This window comes from Hakea prostrata, chromosome 2 (assembly GCF_041222555.1).
Source record: "Hakea prostrata isolate BN-2017 chromosome 2, UWA_Hpros_2, whole genome shotgun sequence".
Taxonomy (NCBI): Eukaryota; Viridiplantae; Streptophyta; class Magnoliopsida; order Proteales; family Proteaceae; genus Hakea; species Hakea prostrata.
Genome location: NC_142601.1, coordinates 69,604,378 through 69,628,262, shown reverse-complemented (window position 1 = coordinate 69,628,262; position 23,885 = coordinate 69,604,378). Strand labels below are relative to the sequence as shown.

Here is a 23,885-nt window from a genome sequence, read left to right as displayed (position 1 = left end):
GATTCTATTCCAATATTACCAATTCTATCCCGATGATTCAAGACTCAAAAGTTAATATACTAAATATAATTAGGAGGATTCTACCAAAAAAATATATAATTGGGAGGAGAATCTACATAAAATAATTTATAGATAGGAAGACATTTTATAGCAAAATCTTCAAGATTAATGAGCAATCTTACCAAATATATTCTAGTGATTTAGTCCTTAAAAGTCAACATGCCAAATGTGGTTAGGGAAGAGTATATACATAAAATAATTTATGGAAACAATGTAAATTGTGAAAGAATTTTGTAATAGAATCGTCGGTTAATCATTCCAATTATGTCCGAATGATTTAGGGCTTAGAAGGTAACATGTTAAATGTGGCTAGGCAAGAGATTTAAATGGAAATATTTATAGGAAATAATTTAAATTTACCACATATTTGCATCAAATTAGAATATGCATCAAATTTACCAAAATTATTGACCAAAATACTCCCGAAATATGGGTTGAAATTTTTCGAATTGGGGGATTTCGGCGATATTTCGCCAGTTTGCCCAGTTCGCCGGGTAGCGAACCCGGCAAACCAGACGAACTTTCGTTCCTTGTATAGATGCAACATCATCAGTAAACTAACGGAACGTAGGGGGCATTAGTAAATGTAGACAAAGTTAAAGGTTGGATTAGCAATTTTAAAAAGTACAGGAGATAAAATAGTAATAAAATCAGAGTATAAGGAAGCAACACTAATTATCTCTTTCTTTTTTCTTGTTTCAATTTCCAACAACTCAAGCAGTTGTCATTTGGTGTAATCCACCAAAAAAAAAAAAAATCAATCATTCTATGCATGCAACGGCTCAAGTTAGGTATGTATATATATAACAATATAAGTCTCACATCACTTAAGAATGTGCCACGAAATGTTGTTGTATAAGACAAATTTTATTTTTATGTTTATATCTTGTGAGGCCAATTAATCTTTTAAAGTTGATAGTGTTACGTCATTAGTGGCACTAAATTGGTAACACATTGCTAGTATGAAAACCAATGGAGGATTTAGCAAACAAGAATATAGTTACAGTGATTGCATACTTTCATAGATGTAAAATCATGAACAACCTCATGACATCTAAGGAAGTACCATCACTATTATCATGTATACATTTCTCCAAATGAACTATCGTTCTAGCTCTGCTTAATTGACCTACCATCATGGTTAACAAAATTTCGACAATACTAAGAGCTTTTTCTTTCATCATTTCCTTAATAGAAAAAATAAATAAAGAAAAAGCCAAAAGGCCAAAAATGATGCAACATAGGAACTAAGGTTGCATTTCTTGAGCTAAAACCATATCTAAAGTAAAATATTGGAATCAAATTTCCAATTAGTTTCATCTACTTCAGACATGGTCTTGTTTAATTGAGAGAAAATGAAACCTTTATTCATAGGGGGATAGAAAAGGAGGGGGTGTTTGCAAAAAAAAAAAGTAGGGACGGGTGGGGTATAGAGAGAGAGACTTTTTATTGTCTATTAAGAAATTGGGAATCATATTTATTAGAGTTTTTTATACAGTACCAATTATTATTGGGGTGAAACTAGTGTTCACTCATTATTATGCTTTAAATTACATGACATCCACTGTTAAAATTACAAGTTACCACCGTTAAGATTTGTTAATAAGTAATGGATAAAATGACCTAAATGCCCTTACTCCATTTAATTCATTTAAAATATAACTTAAAATATAAATTACCCAATTACCCTTTGGATAGTAAAAAGACATTGTTGCCCCCATCTTCTTCTTACCCTTTGCAAGAAATTGCCACCAACTCCGTCAACCACCATCGCGCCTCTCTTGCTAGCCACGACGGCTGCCCCCAGCCACCTGCAGAAGATAAATCTGATTTAACAAGCATTGACCTAAACAGCATCATCACAAATGATTTTAAAACAAAGACACTCACTAGAGCGATCTCAACCAGTGACTCACACAACCTTCCGATTATTTCCTTCCCAAATTGATCTTCCTCTAAAAATACTGATCTTCATCCCACATACATGAACTCGTTACCCTAAAGAATAAAATCCCTAAAGTATAGAACACAAACACTCGCCATGATCTAAAACCAAGCAATGCCCTAAAATGCATTTGATATGGACAAAGCAGCTGCCAATAAAACTCACTCACATTATAACATGATGATATCTAGCAGTAGTATCTCAAAAACATAAAATCTGACATAGGATACAGAAGTGAAAAATGCAACATCTAATGCAAACACTGAATAGAATGCATACCCTATTTTGATCGATAATGTCTACTATAACGATTGGTTTCCCATAGTCTTTTACATAATTGACCAGAGAGACCCTCCTAATCTCAACGTACTGCTTCAAAGACTGCAAGAAAAACAAAACCTTAATTATGCTTACATGGCAGTTTGCTTCCTAAGGCGTGGACGCTCACTTTGTTTGGAAGCAACGCTGCTCAAAAAGTAGATGATGCAGATTTCAATCTCAGTCTAAATTAAATCTGGATCGAACAATGAGCCACATGTAAATGGTCTAAAGTGAAAAAAAATATCAACGGTTCAGAACAATGAAAACGACATGTAAATGGTCCAGCTGAAAAGAATGAAATATAAACGGTCCAAACGTGAATTATTCGGAATGACACTACTCTCAAGTAAAATCCCATCGTAAAGTTGTGCCCCTATGCCAAGTCGTAGGGTACGCCGAACTTGCAGAGTGTGGATCATCTCTCCTGATGGAGTAATGGAGCTTTTCTGACAACGTTACAACCACAAATTATGTGATGTACATAAATAAAAAATTATAAAATATTATAAAAATAAATTTCATCACCCTAATCCGGTGGACTCTTGTAATATGTGATCAACAGCCGTCGCGAAATCACAGATCAGGGGAGACGATCTACACTCGAACTTGACGTAAGTCAATTGGGACCCGCATGTAAACCGCACCGAATCTTTTCTTTAATTATCGTCAATATAGGTGCCAATCATTAGACAGATGCCCGTACTTTAGCCGGCAGCATCTGAACTTTTGAGCCGTTCACCATGCACAAACTAAAGTCACCAGTTTGCACAATAAAAAAAATTAAAAAAAAAACCTCTTAAATGTTGGATTTGTGATGTTGATGAGCTATTCCTAAAATTAATACCACTATCTAATTTATTTAAATTTATCTATAAAATTTCTTATAGGTGAAAATATAATAGAGATATCTTTATCTTTTCTTCGTCTTCCTCAGTCGGCTGTGATTTTTTTTATTTTTTATTTTTTTCTATCGATCATAAATTTTCTATAAAATTTTGAAGATATACATATAAGTAGTAAATAATATTTTTAAAATTAAAAATACTAGTAATATTAAAAATCAACAAATAAATCTAACTGACTGTTTTAGGAACAATGGTATAACTGATTAATTAGATAATTTATGGGTAGATACTAATACTATGAGGTAAATCAAGGGTGGAATTGAAAATTTTTATTTACACTTTCCTTTAAAACTCTGTACCACCAAAATTAAGAATTTGACGAACTTGTAAAATTACTTGAATCTATACAATTAATTTGCAATATCTACAGTGAACGAACGGTTGAGATCGAACTCATACCACCAATTTCAAAAAGCATATCATCACACTATTGAGAGTGCGCAATTATTGAGCAGAAGTGAAGTCTACCTCACGAATTTGACTCCACAGACATTTTTTTTGTCGCCACACATCTATCCTAATCACACTCTAAAACCTTCCCAACCGATATTCCAGCAAATTCCCAAGCTTCTTGTAAGTTACAACTCTTCTTTCTTACAAAACCCCTTTCTTGCATCCCAAATTCCCCCAAACCCTCTCGTCTCAATATGAGGATCTTGACTTTATCCTCTTTTCTGCTCCTGCTCCTCCTTCCTCTTGCGGCTTGTGAACTTCAGGTTATTCTTAATTTAAATACTCTATGTCAGTTTCTGCTTAATTAATTGGGTTATTTTATTATTCTCTGCTGCAACTGAGACGACAACTCATCCCAGGTTTACATCGTTTATCTGCGAGCACACGGTGGAGAGAAAACGACTAAAGAAATAGAGGACACCCATCACTCATTGTTGACCTCTGTGAAGGAGACAGAAGAGGAAGCTCGGGCTTCTATACTCTACAGTTACAAGAACACCATCAATGGCTTCTCTGCATTGCTTACTCCAGAAGAAGCCCACAGCTTATCAAGTACAACTCCAACTGGGTTTTTATAATTAGCTTTATTCTTCTTATCAATCTCTATCACATGTGATAACAAGTCTCTGCTAATTTGCACAGAAATGGATGAAGTGGTGTCTGTCTCACCGAGCATACCAAGAAGATATTCGCTTCATACTACAAGGTCATGGAAATTTGCAGGTCTGATAGAGGGTCTAGAGACTGAAAACAAGAATGGAGGCTTGCTGGGTGAATCCAAGCATGGGAAAGATATCATCGTTGGGTTGTTGGATACTGGTACTCTCTAACATTATCCTTTCTGAAAAGGAAGAACCTTGCTGTTCTCTTAGTTTCTTTATTATAAGACTTTAAGCTTTATCTTCTTTGTCCTTTTGTATGTTTTGGATCGATTGGATTTGAATGGTTCCAGTGAATCCAAGCATAGCTAAAGCCAACAGTGTGGTCTAAGGTGTTTTGTCTGAGTGGTTAGGTATATGGCCAGAGTCAAAGAGCTTCAGTGATGAAGGGTTGGGACCCATACCAAAGCGATGGCAAGGAATCTGTCAAGCTGGGGACGTTTTTAACTCCTCACACTGTAATAGGTGAGACACTATCATACATTATATTATAACGATAAAAAAATACCACAGTGGACATCTAAACGATTGTTATATGTGATTTACTTTATCTAAACTGTTTATGTGCGTTTATATGGGATCATGTTTGGGAGCAACGCATGATCCAAATCCAATTTAGGGTCCAGATTACCATTGAATGAAGTGTTTATTCAATTATCTAGAATTGCTTTGGAGCCCAAATTAAATCTGGGAGGCAAACTGCTAGTAGCAACGCCGCTCCAAGCAAAATGTGCAAATTAATTGTCCGATCCAGATGAACAATCTGCACCAATAAAATTCTGAGGTGGTATAATTGAATGACCCTACTATTGGCCCCAAGAAGCTCAATCCAAGATGTGAAAAGTGAGAATTTTTTGGTTTGCAGGAAACTGATCGGTGCAAGATACTATCTCAAAGCGTATGAACACTATTATGGTAAGCTCAACACCACGGCAGAATTCCGATCACCCAGGGATCATGACGGCCATGGGACCCACACATCTTCTACCGTCGGTGGCCGGAGAGTCCATGGTGTCTCCGCCCTTGGTGGCTTCGCTCGAGGCACCGCTTCCGGTGGAGCACCACTTGCACGTATTGCCATGTACAAGGTGTGCTGGCCAATCCCTGGTGACAACTTTAACGGACGCAATTGCTTGTATGAAGACATCCTTGCGGCCATCGACGATGCCATAGCTGATGGAGTCGACGTTATTAGCATCTCGATTGGATCAGATTTTAAAAGCTACAGAGAGGATTACATTGGAATTGGGGCATTACACGCTATCAAGCGTAATATCGTTGTGGTTTCCAGTGGTGGAAACTCAGGTCCTGCACCTGCAACCACATCGAATCTGTCACCTTGGATCATCACTGTGGCTGCTAGTAGTTTGGATCGAGTCTTCCCCTCTCCTATCGTGTTAGGGAATGGCAAGATAATCATGGTAACCTTTAATTATAACCAGCATTTTGCACACTTCTTTATTTTAATTATAAAAAACCCGACTTAAGAAACTTCCTCAATTGTGTCAGGGTCAATCAGTGGCTCCTTACAAGCTGAAGAAGAAGATGTACCCACTTGTCTATGCCGGCAATGTTGTACACCCCAGTGTTCCCAATAACCAAACAGTAGGGTAATACATAAAATTTGAGATAGATTGATTAACATGACTTTTTTTCAATTGTGGATAAAATTTGCTTTGGAGATGAAGAATTTCTGAATCTAGTGAGTTCCATCTCAAAATTTTGCAGGCAATGCCTTCCGGGCTCCTTGTCACTGGAGAAAACAAGAGGGAAAATTGTATTGTGCCAGAGAGGGGATGGAACAAGAGTAGGGAAGAGCAAGGAGGTGCAGAGAGCCGGAGGTGTTGGTATTATTCTAGGCAATATCAACGGAGACGACTTATCCATGGACCCGTACGTTCTTCCTGGGGCTGCTGTTTTCTCACATGATAGTATCACTATAATGAACTATATCAACTCCACCAAGAACCCAAAGGCATTGATCTTCCCAGGCTCGACAAAATTACATGCCAAACCAGCACCAGTCATGGCAGCTTTCTCCTCACGAGGTCCTAACACTATTGAACCCAATATTCTAAAGGTAAATTAATTAATGGCAACTTTTAATTTCTTCACTATTGAATGAGATACTAGTCTTTGATTGTTGGGTTTCATTATTTATAGCCAGACATTACAGCACCAGGATTGGATATTTTGGCAGCATGGAGTGAGGCATCTTCTCCTTCGAAATTGGACTGGGATCCTCGGGTTGTCAAATACAATTTTCTCTCTGGGACATCCATGTCATGCCCTCATGTTGCAGCCACAGCTGCCCTTCTCAAAGCTATCCACCCAAATTGGAGTAGTGCTGCTATAAGATCAGCAATCATGACCACGGGTACCTTGTAGTGTTAAGTGTAAAGATTAAGGTGTAACATCCTTCGTGGCCAGAACTTTCTGATACATGTTTTCCATGCAGCAACCACAATGAACAATGTTGGCAAGTCATTGACTAATGCATTTGGCAAGAAAGCCAACCCCTTCAACTATGGTGCTGGACACTTCAGGCCAACAAAAGCAGCAGATCCGGGTCTTGTCTATAATGCCTCATATACTGATTATCTTTTGTTTCTTTGTAGCACGGGATTTGATAACTTTGACCCTGCCTTCAAGTGCCCAAAGGTCCCACCCTCACCAAGTAATCTCAACCATCCATCACTTGCGATCTCGAAGCTTAATGGTACCACGATAGTGACAAGGACTGTTACCAATGTTGGTGGAAGCAAGAGCTTGTATTCTGTGAAAGTGAGATCACCTCCAGGGATTTCTGTTGAGATCAATCCGAATGTCCTCTATTTCTGCCATTATGGAGAGGTGAAGAAGTTCGCCATAACCGTAGCACCAAATGGATTGGTGAACGGAAACAGGTACAGGTTCGGATGGTATACCTGGAGTGATGGGATCCATGATGTAAGGAGTCCTATGGCAATTTCTCTTCTATAGTTTTTCCTCTTCAAAAAAAAAATAAATAAATAAATAAATTTCGAGGTCTAACTACACACGGGTCACATGTGTACGTCGTCATTCGAGTTATGTCGTCTCATATTCACCTAATGTCATATTGTACTCCTATATTGCATAATCATCATAATTTGCAACACAATCTAAAAGCAATATTTCAAAGATTGTTGAATTCTAAAGAACCCAGCAAGATCATCAACATATATCAACATACTTAACTCAAGAAACAATGGAGGATGTGCAAGTGCAATGCCGCTATGTTCCTATGATCCAACCATGCCGATCTCTTTCTAGGTAGACATCACATTAAAGAATGCCATAAACCTCCTCTAAGAAATCCCTTACAGATCCCAACGGCTCTTACTGAACTAGGTGTCGTAATTGAGGTATCAGGATATCAATCAAATCAACGATCATGGCTGGGGATTAGGATCACACTCTCCAGGGCTTCTAGGAATCCTCTCTCGTCCACAAGGTCCATTGTTTCAGCTTCACAACTATTATCTATCACATTTGGCAGGCAAGAAACTACAGAATACACAATCAGGAAGCAACTTCTTACACTACTATTATGAATGGTATCCTCTCAAACACCTGCTTACACTTCTCTTTAGGTAACTATGACATGGAGGATAATTCAGCTAACAGGCTTTTTTCCAAAGGTTGTGGCATTCTGGTCCACTTCTATCATCGTAGGAGCTTGCTCCACTACTATCAAACCCCGCCACGATGGATGGCAATGAATTGTGATGGCTCTATCGCTGGGGAGCGTGGTGGTTATGGTTCAATTGGAAGAATATCCATTGGCAAAGTCGTTTTTTCAGTAACTGGAGGAAACCCTATTGCAAACGTTTTGAGGATGGAATTAGAGGCGATACGTTGTGGGTTAGCATATGCTACACCTATGTTATCTTTGAGCTTTGGACACATACACCAGAAGCGCCCAATTCGTTCCTTTATTTTTAAAACAATAAATAAATAAATAAATAAAACTTTTGTTGTGGTAAAATTACAAATATACCCCTTTTAAAATTGGCAAATAACGACGCTTGAATTTGATGGGAGCAGGCCATTGAAGCACACGCGAAGTTTCCCCGAAAGGCCCTCACTTAAACAAAGAAAGTCATTTATGATTTGGAAGCCTTGGGGCGCAAGTAATGGAACGAACTGTTTCGTTGCTTGGACAGAATTGGCGCCGAGTGAATATATTAATTAATTAATTAATTAATTAATGCAGAGATCTGATTTGCTTTGCTAAATAAAACTGAAGGCGTAGCAAGAGAAGAGAAGTGACTCGAAGAGGGGTGGGTGGGTCTACGCTTTTTGTGATGATACCATCTGATGACGTCATATATCGGAGTGTGTGTGCTCACGATGTTATCATATCATACCATCCGGACTCATCCCAGAGAGAGAAAAAGTGTGCTCAGTACGACACAGATTCCACGCACGCACAGACGGCACACCGATTCCAATGAGTTCATCATTTCTTCACTTCTCAATCCTTCTCTTCTTCTTCTTCTTCTTCTTCTTCATCACATCTCTCTGCATTATAAATCTCACCCTTTCCCTCTCCACTTCCAACAAATTCTTCTGCAGTCAACACCATTCATTCATTCTTTCTCCAGAGACCCATCAAGGAAATGGCGGAAGAATTGCAAGAATCAGATGTACTTTGGCCGAAGCAATCGAGCAGGAACCAGGGTGAAGATCGGCACTATCGCAGCGTTTTCCAAGATGAAAACGTCAATCCTGTAGAGCACAACGATTCTTCTGATCAACTTCACAAGAAGAAAAAGAAGATGATGAAGGGCAAGTCACCTCATTCCATTCCGGTTACCATCCCCTGCAGCAGCAGAGCGAACACAAGTAGTTACAATAATAAGAATAATATTCGTTAGTGGATTGCTTGGATTCTAAAGAGATCGACGATAACAGTGAAGTTGCAGAGCTGGTGCCACCTCATCTGCTGGTCGCCGGCAGATCGACACAGCAGATGGCTTTCTCCGTTTGTTCAGGTAATGGGAGGACTCTCAGAGGCCGTGATTTGAGTCGACTCAGAGATTCCATTCTCAGAATGACGGGTTTCATCGAGACGTAACGTAGCTAGCTGAAGAATCGGTTTCCAAATTTTCCTTTTTAGTTTTTCAGTTTTTTTCCCAATTTTTCTTCCGTTCCCCTAATTGTAGCAGGGGGGAAAAACAAAGAAAAGACATAGAGGCAAAACAGGGTGGTCTGATCAATATTTCCGGAAGGCCCCTAAAGAGAAGTTGTTGTTTGTGTTTTTTGTTTTTGTTTTTAGAATGATATTTCTTTATTGTGTTTTTTTTTTTTTTGATCACAGAAAATGAAAATATATTACTTAAAATAGATATGTGAGTTACAGGTCTGCTCACTACTAAATTCATTAGTGCTGCTATGGCTACATGCAGCCCTTAATGCTAACTGAGTCCAGTTTGATAGAAGTGATGGGGATTTAAAAGTACAAAAAGTTGCTCCATGATAGTTAGTCAAAATACTAATCAAGTTTGATGTCAAGTGCATTGGCCAGGGTTGTTGGCACGGTTTAGGCAGCAATTCAAACACCATTTCCAAGTTGCACCAGATTTCGTGTGGTGTTATAGCCATATCTGAAGTTATAGATAAGCCTTCTTGAATTGCCCCTAACAATGCCTTCATGCTGTCATTGCCTTCGAATCTCCTTGTTGTCAGCTGATAAAGATTTCCTCTATCTACAATCCCCATACACCATCCCGTTCTGTCAGTTTGTTGATACCCCCGCACATAACAAAGTGGGTAGTGGATAGTTTTGATATAAGACTGAAAATCATATTCCATCGTGGGCATGACATAAGCAAATTCTCAAGCCCCTTATCTTGTCCTACATCATGAGATTATTGTTCCACGCTTATATTCATTTACCCATCTATTAACACTGGTTAAGATGTTGTATGGGTAGGATTTTGTTTTTGAAAATAACCCTATTTCTCTCTTTCCAAATAAAATAACATTGTATTATAAAATTCGGAAAGAACCACTGTTTCATTCTTTTGTCTAGCTCGTGTTGCCAGATACTCCTGCATAGGTGTAGAATTGAACATTGGGTCAAATGTTCGTTCTTAATCCAATCGCTCCTGCAGCCCAAACCCTTTTGGTCCATTCACATGAGAGGAAAACATGCCAATCCGTCTCGCCTTGTTGCCGCAAAATTCACGAGAGAGGATTCGTGTCGACCATTTGGATAAAACACTCTTAACTGGTAGCCCCGCATTCACAAGCGCCAAAAAGCTTTTAAATTTATGGTGTAAGGCAGTTTCCAGAAAAATCTCCACCACGAGGTAAACTCATTTTGACCAGTTGGGTATTTTTGTTTCAACAATGCTTGCCCCGCCACTTGGCCGAGGAACTCGCCATTGGATCCAAGTAATGATACCCATCTGTCAGGAACACAGGAAAGAGATAATTCAGATAATTCAGAGGAAATGTTTTCAGAGTTTGTTAGTTGTGAGAGATACTCCCTGTTCATCTGAACATTTCTGACCATTTCTGCCACAGTAAGATCATGGAACCAAAAGTTTTCTTTAGGGTGTGTTGAAGATATGCTGCGAGCCGTGAGCCTCCATGGGTCAAACCGGAAGAGCGTGTCATTACCATTTCCCACCTTTCTCAAAACCATTTCTTTATTGTGTTAGTATCCAAACGTAGCCTTGCATTTCATAGGGGGGAAATCTCAATTCCTAAATTCTATACAATAGCATTGTATTTCGAATGGGTTCATAACAATACTTGTTTGGTGAGGTTTAACAAATTAAAGTTATTTACTTGCGGAGACCTACTAAAAAAATTTTAAGATAAAAGAAATAAAAGCCAACCTCGGAGATGTATATTGACGAGTGCTAAAAGGCATTCTACACAACGAAGAATGTTTAATTGTAAAATGTTAAGCAGCACAAGTTAAAGATTCATATCATTAATCAAACTAACACGCCCATGATCATCATGTAAGTTGAGTATCAATGCTACAATTCGAAGTTGATACCATTTTTAGTCAAAAGCACTATTGGGAACTGGGAAGCAAGTTCAAGTGTCACTAGCCTGGAAGTACGGAAGGAAAAATCGCCGAATTTCGGTGCTACATGAAACGAACCCTGCACCAAAACTCGATCCGGCGGGATATCGCCGATTTCTTGGAAATATCTCACCATTTTTTGCAATTTCTTGGCGATAAACACTTAATTTCACTCTTGGCGCGCTCTCGGCCGTGTTGTGTCATCATGCTTGCAGCATGCGATCTGTGTATCCTCCTAGAGAAAAAAGGAGAGAGAGAGAGAGAGAGAGAGAGAGAGAGAGCTTGGTGTTGACAAAACATACTTGCAGAAAGTAGGGGTGCAAGTTTGGCCCTGACCTGCCCTAAACACGCCCTGAGCCTGAATAGGGCTTGAGCTAAAGATTTTGGCCCTAAGGGCGGGTTAGGGCTGAAATATTCTGGCCTTGAGCTAGGGCCAAGGGCGGGCCTAAGATTACTCTCTGGCCTGCTCAGCCCATCCGGCCCGTCCCTGGTTCTAGCCCTGATTCTGGCCCTCATCTTGACCCTGATTTTAGTACTGATCTTGGCCTTGATTCTAACCCAGATTCTGATCTCTGATCTTGGCCCTGATCCTGGCCCTAATCTTGGCCTTGATCTAGGCCCTGATCTTGGCCCTAATCTTGGCCTTGATCTAGGCCCATGATTTTGGCCCTGATTTGAGTCTGGATGTTTTGTAAAAAATTAATAAAAATAAATTATATCTTTATTACCAATATAGTAAGCATTCACCAAATTTTGGCCCGATCCTACCTAATTTTGGCTCTAGTCTTAATGTTAACATTGATTTTTACCTTTAGTCTTTTTATCATATTAGACTATGAGTTTACTTTATTAACATTAAAAACAAGCCGGTTACTCATTAAAAAAAAATAAATAAAAAAAAAAAAAAAAAAAAAAAAAAAACTGCATCGTCTTCGTTCCATGATTTTCACATTTTCAAAAACCTTACTCTCTCTCTCTCTCTCAACGTGTTTCTTTTCTTTCTCTCTCTTTCTCTATCAACCGATTGTCATCCATGGAAGAAAAAACCTAAATCAGTCGACCTCATTTATCTATCTCTAAAATCCTAAATCTTATTCTATCTAAAACCTCGTCTGCGATTAGACTCCAATTCTCATCCATGGTTTCCTCTCTCTCTTGATGATAAGGTCTATTGAAGAACATCAAGACATTTTTGTTACATGGTACATTTTGCTACTGCAAATCATTTTTTTCCAAACTCGGTTTACTTAATAAAAAGCACTCAGAAGTGTTGAACATATTTTCGAGCCGACAGGGTACTATCTCAATGATCAATAGCAAGGGCAGTAGGGCCTTAAGGCAGCAGATGATCAAAATCCCCTGAATCTTGTTTTGTTACCTACTATATGCATATATTTTTGTCTTCATTTTAAATCTATTTCTATTGCAGAAATTCATGTTTAAATTACAGTTAGTGAACTATGTGTGGCTGTGACTCATTTTAGTTTGTTACCATATGAATTTTCCAGACTGCAGTCCAGATTAATTACCTTCTGCGAATCTTAAGGATTGGTAATTTTTATCATTGAAAAAATAACTGTTTACAACTCTGTAGCTGTGAGAATGTAAGAGAGAATCCTATATGAGGTGACTGCAGGGCTTGAATCAACTATCCTTTACCATCCCTATCTTCTTCCCCATTTTTCTCACTTCACTGATTTTCTAATTTTGTTTGCTATGTAAAACATCATGATACCTTTTATTTTGTTAAACAACGAAAGTGTATAGCTGTTGCAGCCATTTTACTATCTTGCCGGGAGAGTTCAGGTTACTCCTACAGCTCCCAAGATTGTTGCTGTCTTCACGAAACACCCAAGCTCAAGGAATTGTGGATATCTTCATCTGTGGCGCATGTTGAGAGAGAGAGAGAGAGCAAGGTTTTTGAAACTGTGGAAATCATTGAACAAAGATGATGCAAGGTTTTCTTGTTTTGTTTTTTAATGAGTAACCGGCTTGGTTTACAATTCGGTTCATTCATCTTAACCGAATTGTTGTAGCCGGTTGTTTAACCGCGAAAACAAAGAAAAAACCCATTTTAAATCCAACGGATGTGTTTTTTTTAGTGACATGTGGCGACCATCTGGAGTGGCCGCTCCTTTGACGGCCGCAGGTGATTGAAACCCCTATTGGCATATACTCTTGAAAATACCCATCCCTCTCCTAAAAATAAAATTAAAACATAAAAGAAAGAAGAAAAAAATCCCTATGCTACTGATGTAGGCTACCGGTACACAACTACACACATTTTCTTTTTTTTTACCAAGTATCTCCTTTTATTAATCCCTTGTTAACAATTATCTTGCTACCCTCTTCATTTTTGCCTTCCTCCAATCAAAATCATTTCAAAGTATCAATATTGCCCATCAAGAAGGGTTTTTTTCTTTTTCTTTTTTTTCCTCAACAATACCATTGTGACTATTACAGATGTAGGAGGGTCGAGTGGTGATTTCTTGGTCATCTATGCTTATGGATTTAAAGGTACCAGAAGAGTGATACTTTTTGTAATTTTTTATCCCTCCAATCCCGTTCTTAATCCAATGCGGAGAAAAGACATGTTCATTATGTCTTTCATAACTTAGTAACGAATAACCAATTAATAGGATGTCAGACTATCACAAGGAGGCTGTAACAAATCTGAATATTTGAAGTTACCAAATTGTGACCAAATAAAAAGTCCAACTCTATTTTTTAATTTTTTGCTCAAAAGAGAAAAGAGTAAGAAGCCAATTCATACAAAATCACTAGCTAATCGACGCACATATGATATAACTGCTTACAAAGCCAAAAGAATTGGACTTTAAGGTTTCTGTAGCACTAGGATGGTTACCAAACTATTTGATATAAGACTCTTCCGTTTCTCTAAAGGAAACAACTAGATGTTGTTCCCCATCTTGGAGGAAAGAGATACGTGTTTTTAAATTAAAAAATAAGATAGTCAACCCGTCCCCTTTAACATGTTACGTGGTTGATTTAGCAGCATAAGGGTTAGTTAGGTTCAAAATTCATGTGTAAGTAGATTCAATGGTGGTGTTGATGAAGTGTTAAATTTGAACTTGTGAATAGAATAATAAAGATTTTATTATTATTTAGTAATTAAAAATACAAAAGAAAAAGTGAGTAAATGAATACTCTAATACAAAATTAACATGTGGTGGATTGGAATTTTGTAAATTATATTTCTATCCACGTGCACGTGCTGGTAACTGGTTCGAGAATTAGATTTTTAGTGAAAAAATCTGAAGATTCTAATGCGCGTAACGTGCACTGTTTGCTGTATACGTGGCAGAAACACGTCAGCGGAAATTAACTAGTCATTCACTTAATAGTAGTTTGGCAAAGAAGGAAGAAATGAAAAAAAACACTTAATTCTATTTAAGGAAAATGTTTGAATTATGCTTACGTGGTATTTTTTTTTTTTGGTAAGAAATTTCCATTAACTGAAAGAAAAAGCAACCCGCGAAACAGCCTAGGCAACTGGAGAGCATAACTCCTGAAGCCAAGGAACGGAAATAGGCCAAACCGTCGTACACGAGATCGACAGGGCCCTCCTTGCAAGAGCATCCGCAACTGCGTTTATCGCTCTTGGAACAAAACAGAATGAGCACGAGAGGAAAGATGAGCATAACTCCCTAATATCCTCCACCAGAGGAGCTAAGCATAGGGGAGGGGAGCTGGAAGCATTGTTTATGTATTGGACCAGTATTTTACAATCTGACTCTACGAGAAGATGATTACAATCTTCTGAAAGTGCAAATATCAATCCAGCTCTCATGGCGATAGCTTCCCCTTCCAACACTGAGTTGCATAGTACCGGTTCAGAGACTGCCTGTAAAATTTCTCCTTTATGATTTCGCAGAGCATAACCGACACCACCTTTGTCACTTCCTTTACACCAAGACACATCTGAATTCAACTTTAATTTACCTTGAGGCGGAGGTTCCCATTTCTGTTGATTTTCATCAGGTTGAGCATTATTTAGCACTTCCTCACCTCCTGTTGTCTTGATTACCTCAAATTCAGAATGTTCTTTTTGAGCTGCCTCAATAATTTCTTTTGGGGTAGTTTGTTTTCTCCCAAAAATCCTGTTATTTCTTGCAATCCAAAGGTGCCAAACAATGAAGGAACATAGGTTGAGTATCGATTTGCTTACCTCCTTTCCAATCTCTTTTACATCTAGAAATCGAAGACAAGTTGAAGATGTTGTATGGAAAAATATTTGGAGCTGCCAGACACTTCCAAAGATTCGAAATTTCCTATGGAGAGCATGTGCACGGGGGGTAGCAACGAGTGAAGAGCTGGTTAGAAGGCAGATTCAAATTGATCCTTCATGTTCATACTGTGGGTGCAGTCTGGAAACTATGGATCACATTATTTTTGAGTGTCCGATTGCAAAGCAACATCTTCAACTTGCTTACGTGGTATTTGGTTCCTAAGGCATTTACACTGTAGAGGTGCGCCAGAGCAGCAGCAGCACAGTACGCGGAACCTGGGACCCACAAATTAACCGCGCAGAATCTTTTCGACCTTTTTTACAATTAAATAAATAATGGTGCCTTGCCTAATCATTAGACAGATGGCCGTACCTTTAGCCGGCTGCGTCTTGGCTTTTGAGCCGTTTACCTTATCCAACTAAAATTGCCAGTTGGAGTTTTGGATTTTTTTTTCTTTCCTTTTTCCTATAATTGATGCAAATTTATTTGCTGTGTAGTCCCTTTCTTCCTTCCTTCTACTCTATCAATTCTTACCTGACCACAAATTAAGGGAAGAAAGACTAATAATACATTCCTTGCCGACTAGCTTCTCTAGATCTTTTGAGGATGAAGGGCAAGCTCTTCCATGTTATTGAACTGGCAACCACCCTTATCGAGAAAACAAAAAGATAAAAAAAAACATCTACATTTAATAAATTACAATCTCACTTGTATAACACTTCAACATTTTTTTTGTTACAAGTGTAACACTTCAACTTGGTGAGCTCGTTGGAGCTTTCTTGACTTTTACTCAGCCATTGATTTTAAAACATGTTCAACGGTTCGGGGCGTTAACGATGTTGAACCAAAGTAAAATTCGAGGGTTAGAGGGAATGGGAAATGAAAGCCGAAAGGGTACAAAGACCGATGTAGTTGCAGCGACTGGGAGTGATGTGAGGACATTAGGGAGCGCAAGAGCCTGAAAGGATTCTTGACTAAAACCACAATCAGGTAAGGCACTCGACTCAATGACTAATCTATGAGAACCCTCAAAATCATCATTCATGGGAGATGTATATTAACGAGTACTAAAAGGCCTTCTACACAACAAAGAATGTCACGATTTGTAAAATGTTAAGTAGCACAAGTTAAAGATTCATATCATTAATCTGGCTAACTCGCCCATGATCATCATGCAAGATGAGTATCAATGCTGCAATTCGAAGTTGAGACCATTTTTAATCAAAAGCAGTATTGGGAAACAAGTGCAAGTGTCATTGCCCGCAAGCACGGTAGGAAAAATTGCTGAATTTCGGTGCAGGGCAAAACGAACCCAGCACCGAAACTTGATCCGGCGGGATATCGCCGATTTCTTGCCTTTTTTGAAATTTCTCACTATTTATCACCAATTTCGACGATAAACACTGAATTTCGCTATTGCTAGGGCCGCGACGGACTCTGGCTGTGCGTCACCATGCCGCAGCGTGTGAACTGTGCATCTTCCTAAAGAGAAAAGGAGGGAGAGAGAGAGAGGAGAGAGAGAGAGAGAGAGAGAGAGAGAGAGAGAGAGAGAGAGAGAGAGAGAGAGAAATACTTGCAAAGAGAGGTTAGGGACAAAGAGTGGGGAGAGAGAGTTACAAGGAGAGAGATTTTTGTTGGAATTTTATTTTATTATTGTTTTCAAACTTTACACTGACTAATTGATGTTTTGTAAGAATATTTTATATTATCTTATTAATTTTGTAAGCTTTACATTTATGTTACATAGATATTTGCACCGAATTGCATTGATGTTTTGCTCTACTTTGAAGTGGAATTAGAGACCATTTAATGAACATCTTTTCAAATATTTCTAATATTTTATTTTGAACAAAAATTTTTATACAACTCAGCGAAATCTCGTCGAAATATCGACAAGATTTCGCCATAACCGGGCGATATTTCGTTTATTGCTTGGAAGTCCCTTTTGTTTTTCTTTTGTGGTAGAAAGTTCATTTATTGAATAGAAACCCGGATTTTTATTTGCGGCAGCTGCTAGCAGCTAACGCTTCTGATTTTGCCACGTGTAAAAATTACAATCGGACGGTGTGAATTGAAAGTGTGAGGGTTTTATTGTAAATAAAACTTTCTTCTTTTACACTAAAAGTTTTTCGGTTTTGCAAATTCACAAAAAAAAAAAAAACCCCTGATTATACCCAACTTTAATCGCCCATTTTACAAACCCTACATCAAATCGGACGGAGTGATTTCCATCTAGCAAATGTTGAGACCAACAAACTGCAAGAACATATTCTAATGTATAAAACCATTAAAAAGAAGAAGAAATCCAACAAAAAAGTACCAAACTAGTCTGAAAATCTATTCAAGGAGAGCTTAGTAGTTAAACATCAAAAACATCATCTCTATCCGATTAAAATCTTTAGATCTTGTAGACTCGCTCCATTTCTTCATATCTCAAAGCTGTGGTTTCAGGGTCAAGAGAGAAAAAATCTTCAGTATTTGTCATGATTTTCCTCCCCAACAATGTCTCAAAAGGAGAGAGAGAAAGAGAGATTTGACCCATAGGAGAAGCTTTAAATGGGAGTGGGTTATTTGATTTGTTCTTCAATCGTCTTGAGACTGAAGATGTTCGGTTTCAGAACCCTCAAATATCCATTCATTTCCCTCCTGCTTGCTCCGCCCTTTTCTTCCTCCCGCTTTTCTTCTCCTCTTCTACTTTGTTAAAATTTTGGGTTCGATTGGTTGAAAGAGTAAGAGGAATTTTTTTTGTAAATTTACAAAATTAAAAAACTTTTAGTGTAAAACAATATAATTTATATTTACAATAAACCCCCTCACTTTTAATTTACACCATCCAATTTAATTTAACGGGTAAACGTGGCAAACGAGTCAAGCCCCGCTTCCACCCCGTCACCAAGATAAATAAGAGTAGTCTTGATTTCATACATCAGACAACCAAAAGTTGAAAGTTGACCAAACAATCGTAGTTGATTACTAATTTGTGTATGAAAGAATAAGAGAATTGATCATTTCAATGGACGGAATTGAAGAGGGAAAGATGAGCACCGGCATAGCATATTCTCTTTGAAAATACCCATCCCTCTGGTGAAAATAAAATTAAAACATAAAAAAAAACAAAGATCTCTATGCTACTGATGACTGATGTGCTCTATTGGTACACAACTCTACACACGTTTTCTTTTTTTCCCCAGTATCTCCTTTTATTAACCCCTTGTTTAACAATTCTCTTGCTATCCTCTCTATTTTTGCTTTCCTTCAATCAAAATCATTTCAAAGTATTAATATTGTCCATCGAAAAGGGTTTTTTTCATTTTTATTTTTCAACAATACCATTGTGATTGTTACAAATGTAGGAGGTCGAGCAGTGATTTCTTGGTCATCAGCTGATGCTTATGGATTTAAAGGCACAAGAAAAGTGATACCTTTTGTAATTTTTGATCCCTCCAATCATGTTCTTAATCTAATGTGGAGAAAAGATATCTTTCATGACTCGATAACGAATAACCAATAAATGGGATGGTAGACTATTCACAAGAAGAGCATATAACAAATCTGAATATTGGAGTTACCAAATTGTGACTGAGTAAAAAGTCAATTCTATTATTTTATTTTTTTCTCTTTGGCTCAAAAGAGAAAAGAGTAAGAAGCGAATTCATACAAAAACACTAGCTAGTTGACGCACATATGATATAACTGCTTACAAAGCCAAAATAATTGAACTTTAAGGTTTCTGTAGCACTAGAATACTTACCAACCTATTTGATATAAGACTCTTTCGTTTCTCTAAAGGAAACAACTAAATGTTGTTCCCCATCTGGGAAGAAGGAGATACGTGTTTTTAAACTAAAAAATAATAAAATCAACCCTTTAACATGTTGCGTGGTTGATTTAGCAGAACTAGGGTTAGTTAGGTTCAAAATTCATATGTAAGTAGATTCAACGGTGGTGTTGATGAAGTGTCAGATTTGAAGTTGTGAATAGAATAGTAAAGATTTATTATTATTTAGTAATTAAAAATACAAAAGAAAAAAATGAGTAAATGAATACTTTAATACAAAATTAGCATGTGGTCGATTTACATATCATGGTGTGCCTGTTCCCAATTCGTGGATTTAATTTTTAAATTATCAATCCATGTGTTTTTTTCTTTTTTATTTATTATAATCGTCCATGTGTTAGAGTTTTAGTGAAAAAAATCTGGAGATTCTAATGCGCGTAACGTGCACTGTTTGCTATATACGTGGCAGAAATACGTCACTGGAAATTAACCAGTCATTCACTTATTAATAGTAGTTTGGCAAAGAAGGAAGGAAAAAAAAAAAACTAAATTCTATTTAAGAAAAATGTTTTAATTATGCTTACGTGGTATTTCCTTCCTTGTGGAGGCTTGGACACTGTAGTGGTGCGCCAGAGCAGCAGCAGCAGCACGGTACGCGGAACCTGGGACCCACATATTAACCGCGCAGAATATTTTCGACCTTTTTTATAATTAAATAAATAATGGTGCCTTGCCTAATCATTAGACAGATGGCCGTACCTTTAGCCGGCTGTGTCTTGGTGAGCCGTTAGAGCTTCCTTGACTTTTATTCAAAACCCTAAGTCCCTAACTAAAACCCTTACAAGAGTTTTGAATTTGATCAATCCTAAAACCTTATTCTCAATCAAATTTCTTTGTCTTTTTGTCGTATCTTTTTCTTGTGGGTATAAAAAGAAAAACAAAAATTTAAGTAATTAAAGGAATCCTATCATGGTTATTTATAATCGCATTTCTAGCGGTGAGACCATTAGGTCAAACCTTCCAGGGTCAAAATCAACTCGATTCTTGTCAGTTATGGTACTAGTCAGGGCCGGCCGTTTGGTTCATCTCAAATTAAATGATCAGTGCATCGGGCCCGTGCGGGCGACTTCGAATCTTGGTCCAACATTCTAGGTGGTCAATTTGTTTTACTCCTAGAGAGGTAATTAATCCAAGCTCAGGGGGGGGGGGGGGGGGGGGGCGGCGCGGGGGCCCCCCCCCCTCTGGTTATGTTCTCAAGATGTCTTGTGTTTTTCTTGCCTCCCTGTTTTATGAAATTTCATAGTTTCACCAAAAAAAAAAAAACCTTATTCTCACGGTGACAAAGCCTTTCCAAATTTCTGTCTTTTTATCGTATCTGTGTTCTTGTGGGGATAAAAAGAATAACAAAAATTTTAGTAATTAAAGGACTTCTATGTTTACCCATTTTAAACAAAATCATTAAATTATGAGTAATTTTCATCTGAACCCCCTCTACGTTGTTACATTTCATTTTTAATCCAAATGATATTTATTTTGTCATCGGTGAAGAAAGTGGTAGCAAGCGTAAAAGCTAGATGAAGGGGAAAGGGAGCAGTGACAAGAAGAAAATTAACAGCTATCAGCGGGATTTTGCTTCAGTTCAATGCATTTAAGCAAAAAAAAAATGGGCTAGAAAATCGAGATCTCGGTCCAAATTTTGATTTCAACAAAATCTCAGCCATTGATTTTAAAACATGGACAACGGTTCGGGGCATTAACGATGTTGAACCAAAGTAAAATCTAGGGGTTAGAGGGAATGAGAAATAAAAGCCGAAATGGTACAAAGACCGAGATAGTTACAGCGGCTAGGAGTGATGTGAGGACATCAGGGAGTGCAAGAGCCTGAAAGGATTCTTGACTAAAACCACAGTCAGGTAGGGCACTCGATTCAATGAGTAATCTACAAGAACCCTCAAAATCATCATTCAACTTTTCCCGCCCAAGTCGCTTAAATGGTCTCATTTTACTCCTTCCCTTCAAATCCAATATTTTTTCATTAAATCTATCCATCATCAATAGCTCAGGCTGCAGCTTCTATTTCTTTAGCTTTTTTTCTTCTTTTCTTATGTTTCTTCAAGTTAAGAGGGCTATGAGAATAAAGATCATTTTCACAGATTTGAAAGTTCCAGTCAATTTTTCAAATAAGCAGAAAGTCTTTTTTATAAATTTAAAAAGATTAAGAAAGGTTTAATAAAATATTAAAAAAAAAAAGTTGTCATTACAGTTAGCTCCCTTTTTTAAAATTTTTTTATTCATAACTATGTTGCAAAAATGAATTTTAGTCCTAAAACTGACTATTTCTGTTTCATTGATTTTCTTGGAAACAACAGGAGGCAGTGGCAGATGCTAATTGTCGAGTTAAAATTTTAGGAAGCCTTGGGGCGTAAGTAAAGTAATGGAGCCATTTTGTTGTTTACAATTTACAAAGCATTGCCGCCGAGTAAAATATTAATTAATAAATTAATGCAGAAAATTTGCTAAAACGGAGGCGTAGCATTAGCTCCCTGCCCTTCTTTGTGATGATACCATTTGAAAGGCCAAACCGGCAAAAATCATCAATCGATGATAACATACATTACATACCATAGCAATCCATAGACTCTCCGAGAGAAAAAAGAAAAAGAAAAAGTGTGCGCAGTACGTCACAGACTTCACGCACGGCATTCCAATGAGTTGTTCTTTATTTCTTCACTCCTTCGTCATCTCCTCTCTCTTCTCTTGCGCTATAAATCCCACCTCTTCACTTTCGACAAATTGTTCGACAGTCAACACCATTCATTCATTCATTCATTCTTTATTTCTTTATTTTTTTCTTTTTTCACAAAAGACCCACCCACCCAGGAAATGGCAGAAGAATTTCAAGAATCAGATGTGCTTTGGCCAAAGAAATCAAGCAGGAACGAGCGTTGCCGCAGTGTTTTCCAAGATGAGAACATCAATCCTGCAGACTACAAAGATTCTTTTGCTGCTTCTGCTTCTCTACAATATTCTAATCAATTTCAAAGCAAGAAGATGAAGAAGGGCAAGTCGTGTCATTCCCTTCCGGTTACCATCCCCTGCAGCAGAGCGAACACAACTAGCTATGATAAGAATAATTCGTCAGAGGATTATTGCTCGGATTCTACAAGTGAAGTTGCAGAGATGGTGCCACCTCATTTGCTGGTCGCCGGCAGATCGACACGGCAGATGGCTTTCTCCGTTTGTTCAGGCAATGGCAGGACTCTCAAAGGCCGTGATTTGAGTCGAGTCAGGGACTCAATTCTCAGAATGACGGGTTTCATCGAGACGTAACTCAAGATTTTCTTTCCAATTTTCCATTTTCCCCATTTTTCCTTCCCTCCTTCCCCCTGATTGGGGCAGGGGAAAAAACAGAGAAAAAACATAGGCGTTGGTTTTGGGATGAAAAAATCACTTTATATTTTGGGTTCAAATTTGAACTTTCTGGACTTCATTTAGTGTTAAATATAGGTAGGTGTTTAATTAGTATCATTAAGAGAGTTTTGGAAGAGATAAATGAGATGAGAAAAAAAAAAATTTTAGTGAGTTCTAAGAGGGATTTTGAGCAAAAACAGTATTGAGTTTTTGGGTCTTTTTCTTCTTGTGGTTTTGCAAGAAATGGGAATTTTGTCTCTTTGTTTTTTTCCACTATTGAAGCTTGAGTAAGAAAGATTTTCTTCAAGAGCTTGAAGGAGGAAATGTGTTTTCAAGGAGGCTTAAGTAGTGTGATCGGTTATTATAACATTGTAATATTGTCAAATCTTGTACTATTTGTGAGATTAAAATAGTGGATTCCCTCTCCGTGGATGTAGCTAATCTCGAACATTTCAGATTAGTGAACCACGTAAAATTCTTGTGTGTTGTTTGCATTTCTTTTTTATTCTTGCGATGGCTTTTTGTTACTTTTTTTTTTTGCTTTATGATTGTCTTTAACATATTTGCACTAGATTCTTGGTTTATTTTGTTCATTCGAGTGATTCGTACAATTATCCAAATCTTGGATTGAGTCTTGCCTTCTATAGTAGATAAAATAGAATGGTCTCAATAATATTTTTGGAAGCCCCCAAAGAACAATTTTTTTCTTTCTTTGCATCTAAATGTAGCCTTACATTGCATGGGGGAAAATAGAAATCTCAATTCCTAAGTTCTATACAATAGCATTGTATTTCACTATTTCAAATGAGTTTCATAACAACATTTGTTTGGCGAGGATTAAGAAATGAAAGTTATTTACATGGGGAGACCTAAGAAAAAAAAATTAAAGTAAAATCAATATAACTCGGTCTTTGGGAGGTACATGTCATTGTAAGCAAGGTTTAAAGTATTCCACGATACCATGCGATACTAGTCGTATCCATATTTGACCAAACTGATACGATACGTCTCTCCATCGAATTATACCAAAATAC

At 37.6% G+C, this 23,885-nt stretch overlaps 3 protein-coding genes across 3 annotated transcripts; 2 read left to right on the top strand and 1 right to left on the bottom strand.

The window, feature by feature from the left end:
• Positions 1–3,809: 3,809 nt before the first annotated feature.
• On the top strand, positions 3,810–7,381 carry LOC149026129 (subtilisin-like protease SBT5.6). The gene is made up of 9 exons (XM_089146378.1): positions 3,810–3,947; positions 4,044–4,236; positions 4,327–4,503; positions 4,697–4,808; positions 5,209–5,764; positions 5,853–5,953; positions 6,072–6,423; positions 6,507–6,720; positions 6,802–7,381. Exons 1-9 carry the CDS (start codon positions 3,879–3,881, stop codon positions 7,323–7,325), a joined length of 2,298 nt encoding a protein of 765 aa, XP_089002504.1. The 5' UTR covers positions 3,810–3,878; the 3' UTR covers positions 7,326–7,381.
• A 7,536-nt stretch (positions 7,382–14,917) lies between these two features.
• On the bottom strand, positions 14,918–20,115 carry LOC149026128 (uncharacterized). The gene is made up of 2 exons (XM_089143623.1): positions 20,025–20,115; positions 14,918–15,624 (listed from the first exon to the last, which is right to left on the bottom strand). The coding sequence occupies exons 1-2, from the start codon at positions 20,113–20,115 to the stop codon at positions 14,918–14,920; spliced, it is 798 nt and encodes a 265-aa protein (XP_088999749.1).
• A 2,208-nt stretch (positions 20,116–22,323) lies between these two features.
• On the top strand, positions 22,324–22,770 carry LOC149026127 (protein S40-1-like). The gene has a single exon (XM_089143622.1). It carries the CDS (start codon positions 22,324–22,326, stop codon positions 22,768–22,770), a length of 447 nt encoding a protein of 148 aa, XP_088999748.1.
• The last annotated feature ends 1,115 nt before the right edge of the window (positions 22,771–23,885 follow it).

Excerpts from the sequence above, each read along its gene's own strand:
- LOC149026127 (XM_089143622.1), top strand. The coding sequence starts at position 22,324 with ATGGCAGAAGAATTTCAAGAATCAGATGTGCTTTGGCCAAAGAAATCA.
- LOC149026128 (XM_089143623.1), bottom strand. The coding sequence starts at position 20,115 with ATGTGGGTCCCAGGTTCCGCGTACCGTGCTGCTGCTGCTGCTCTGGCG. Across the intron at positions 15,625-20,024 it reads CACAAGGAAGGAAATACCAC|ATGTAAAAGAGATTGGAAAG; the intron begins GTAAGCATAATT and ends TTCGATTTCTAG.
- LOC149026129 (XM_089146378.1), top strand. The coding sequence starts at position 3,879 with ATGAGGATCTTGACTTTATCCTCTTTTCTGCTCCTGCTCCTCCTTCCT. Across the intron at positions 3,948-4,043 it reads TTGCGGCTTGTGAACTTCAG|GTTTACATCGTTTATCTGCG; the intron begins GTTATTCTTAAT and ends AACTCATCCCAG. Across the intron at positions 6,721-6,801 it reads ATCAGCAATCATGACCACGG|CAACCACAATGAACAATGTT; the intron begins GTACCTTGTAGT and ends TTTTCCATGCAG.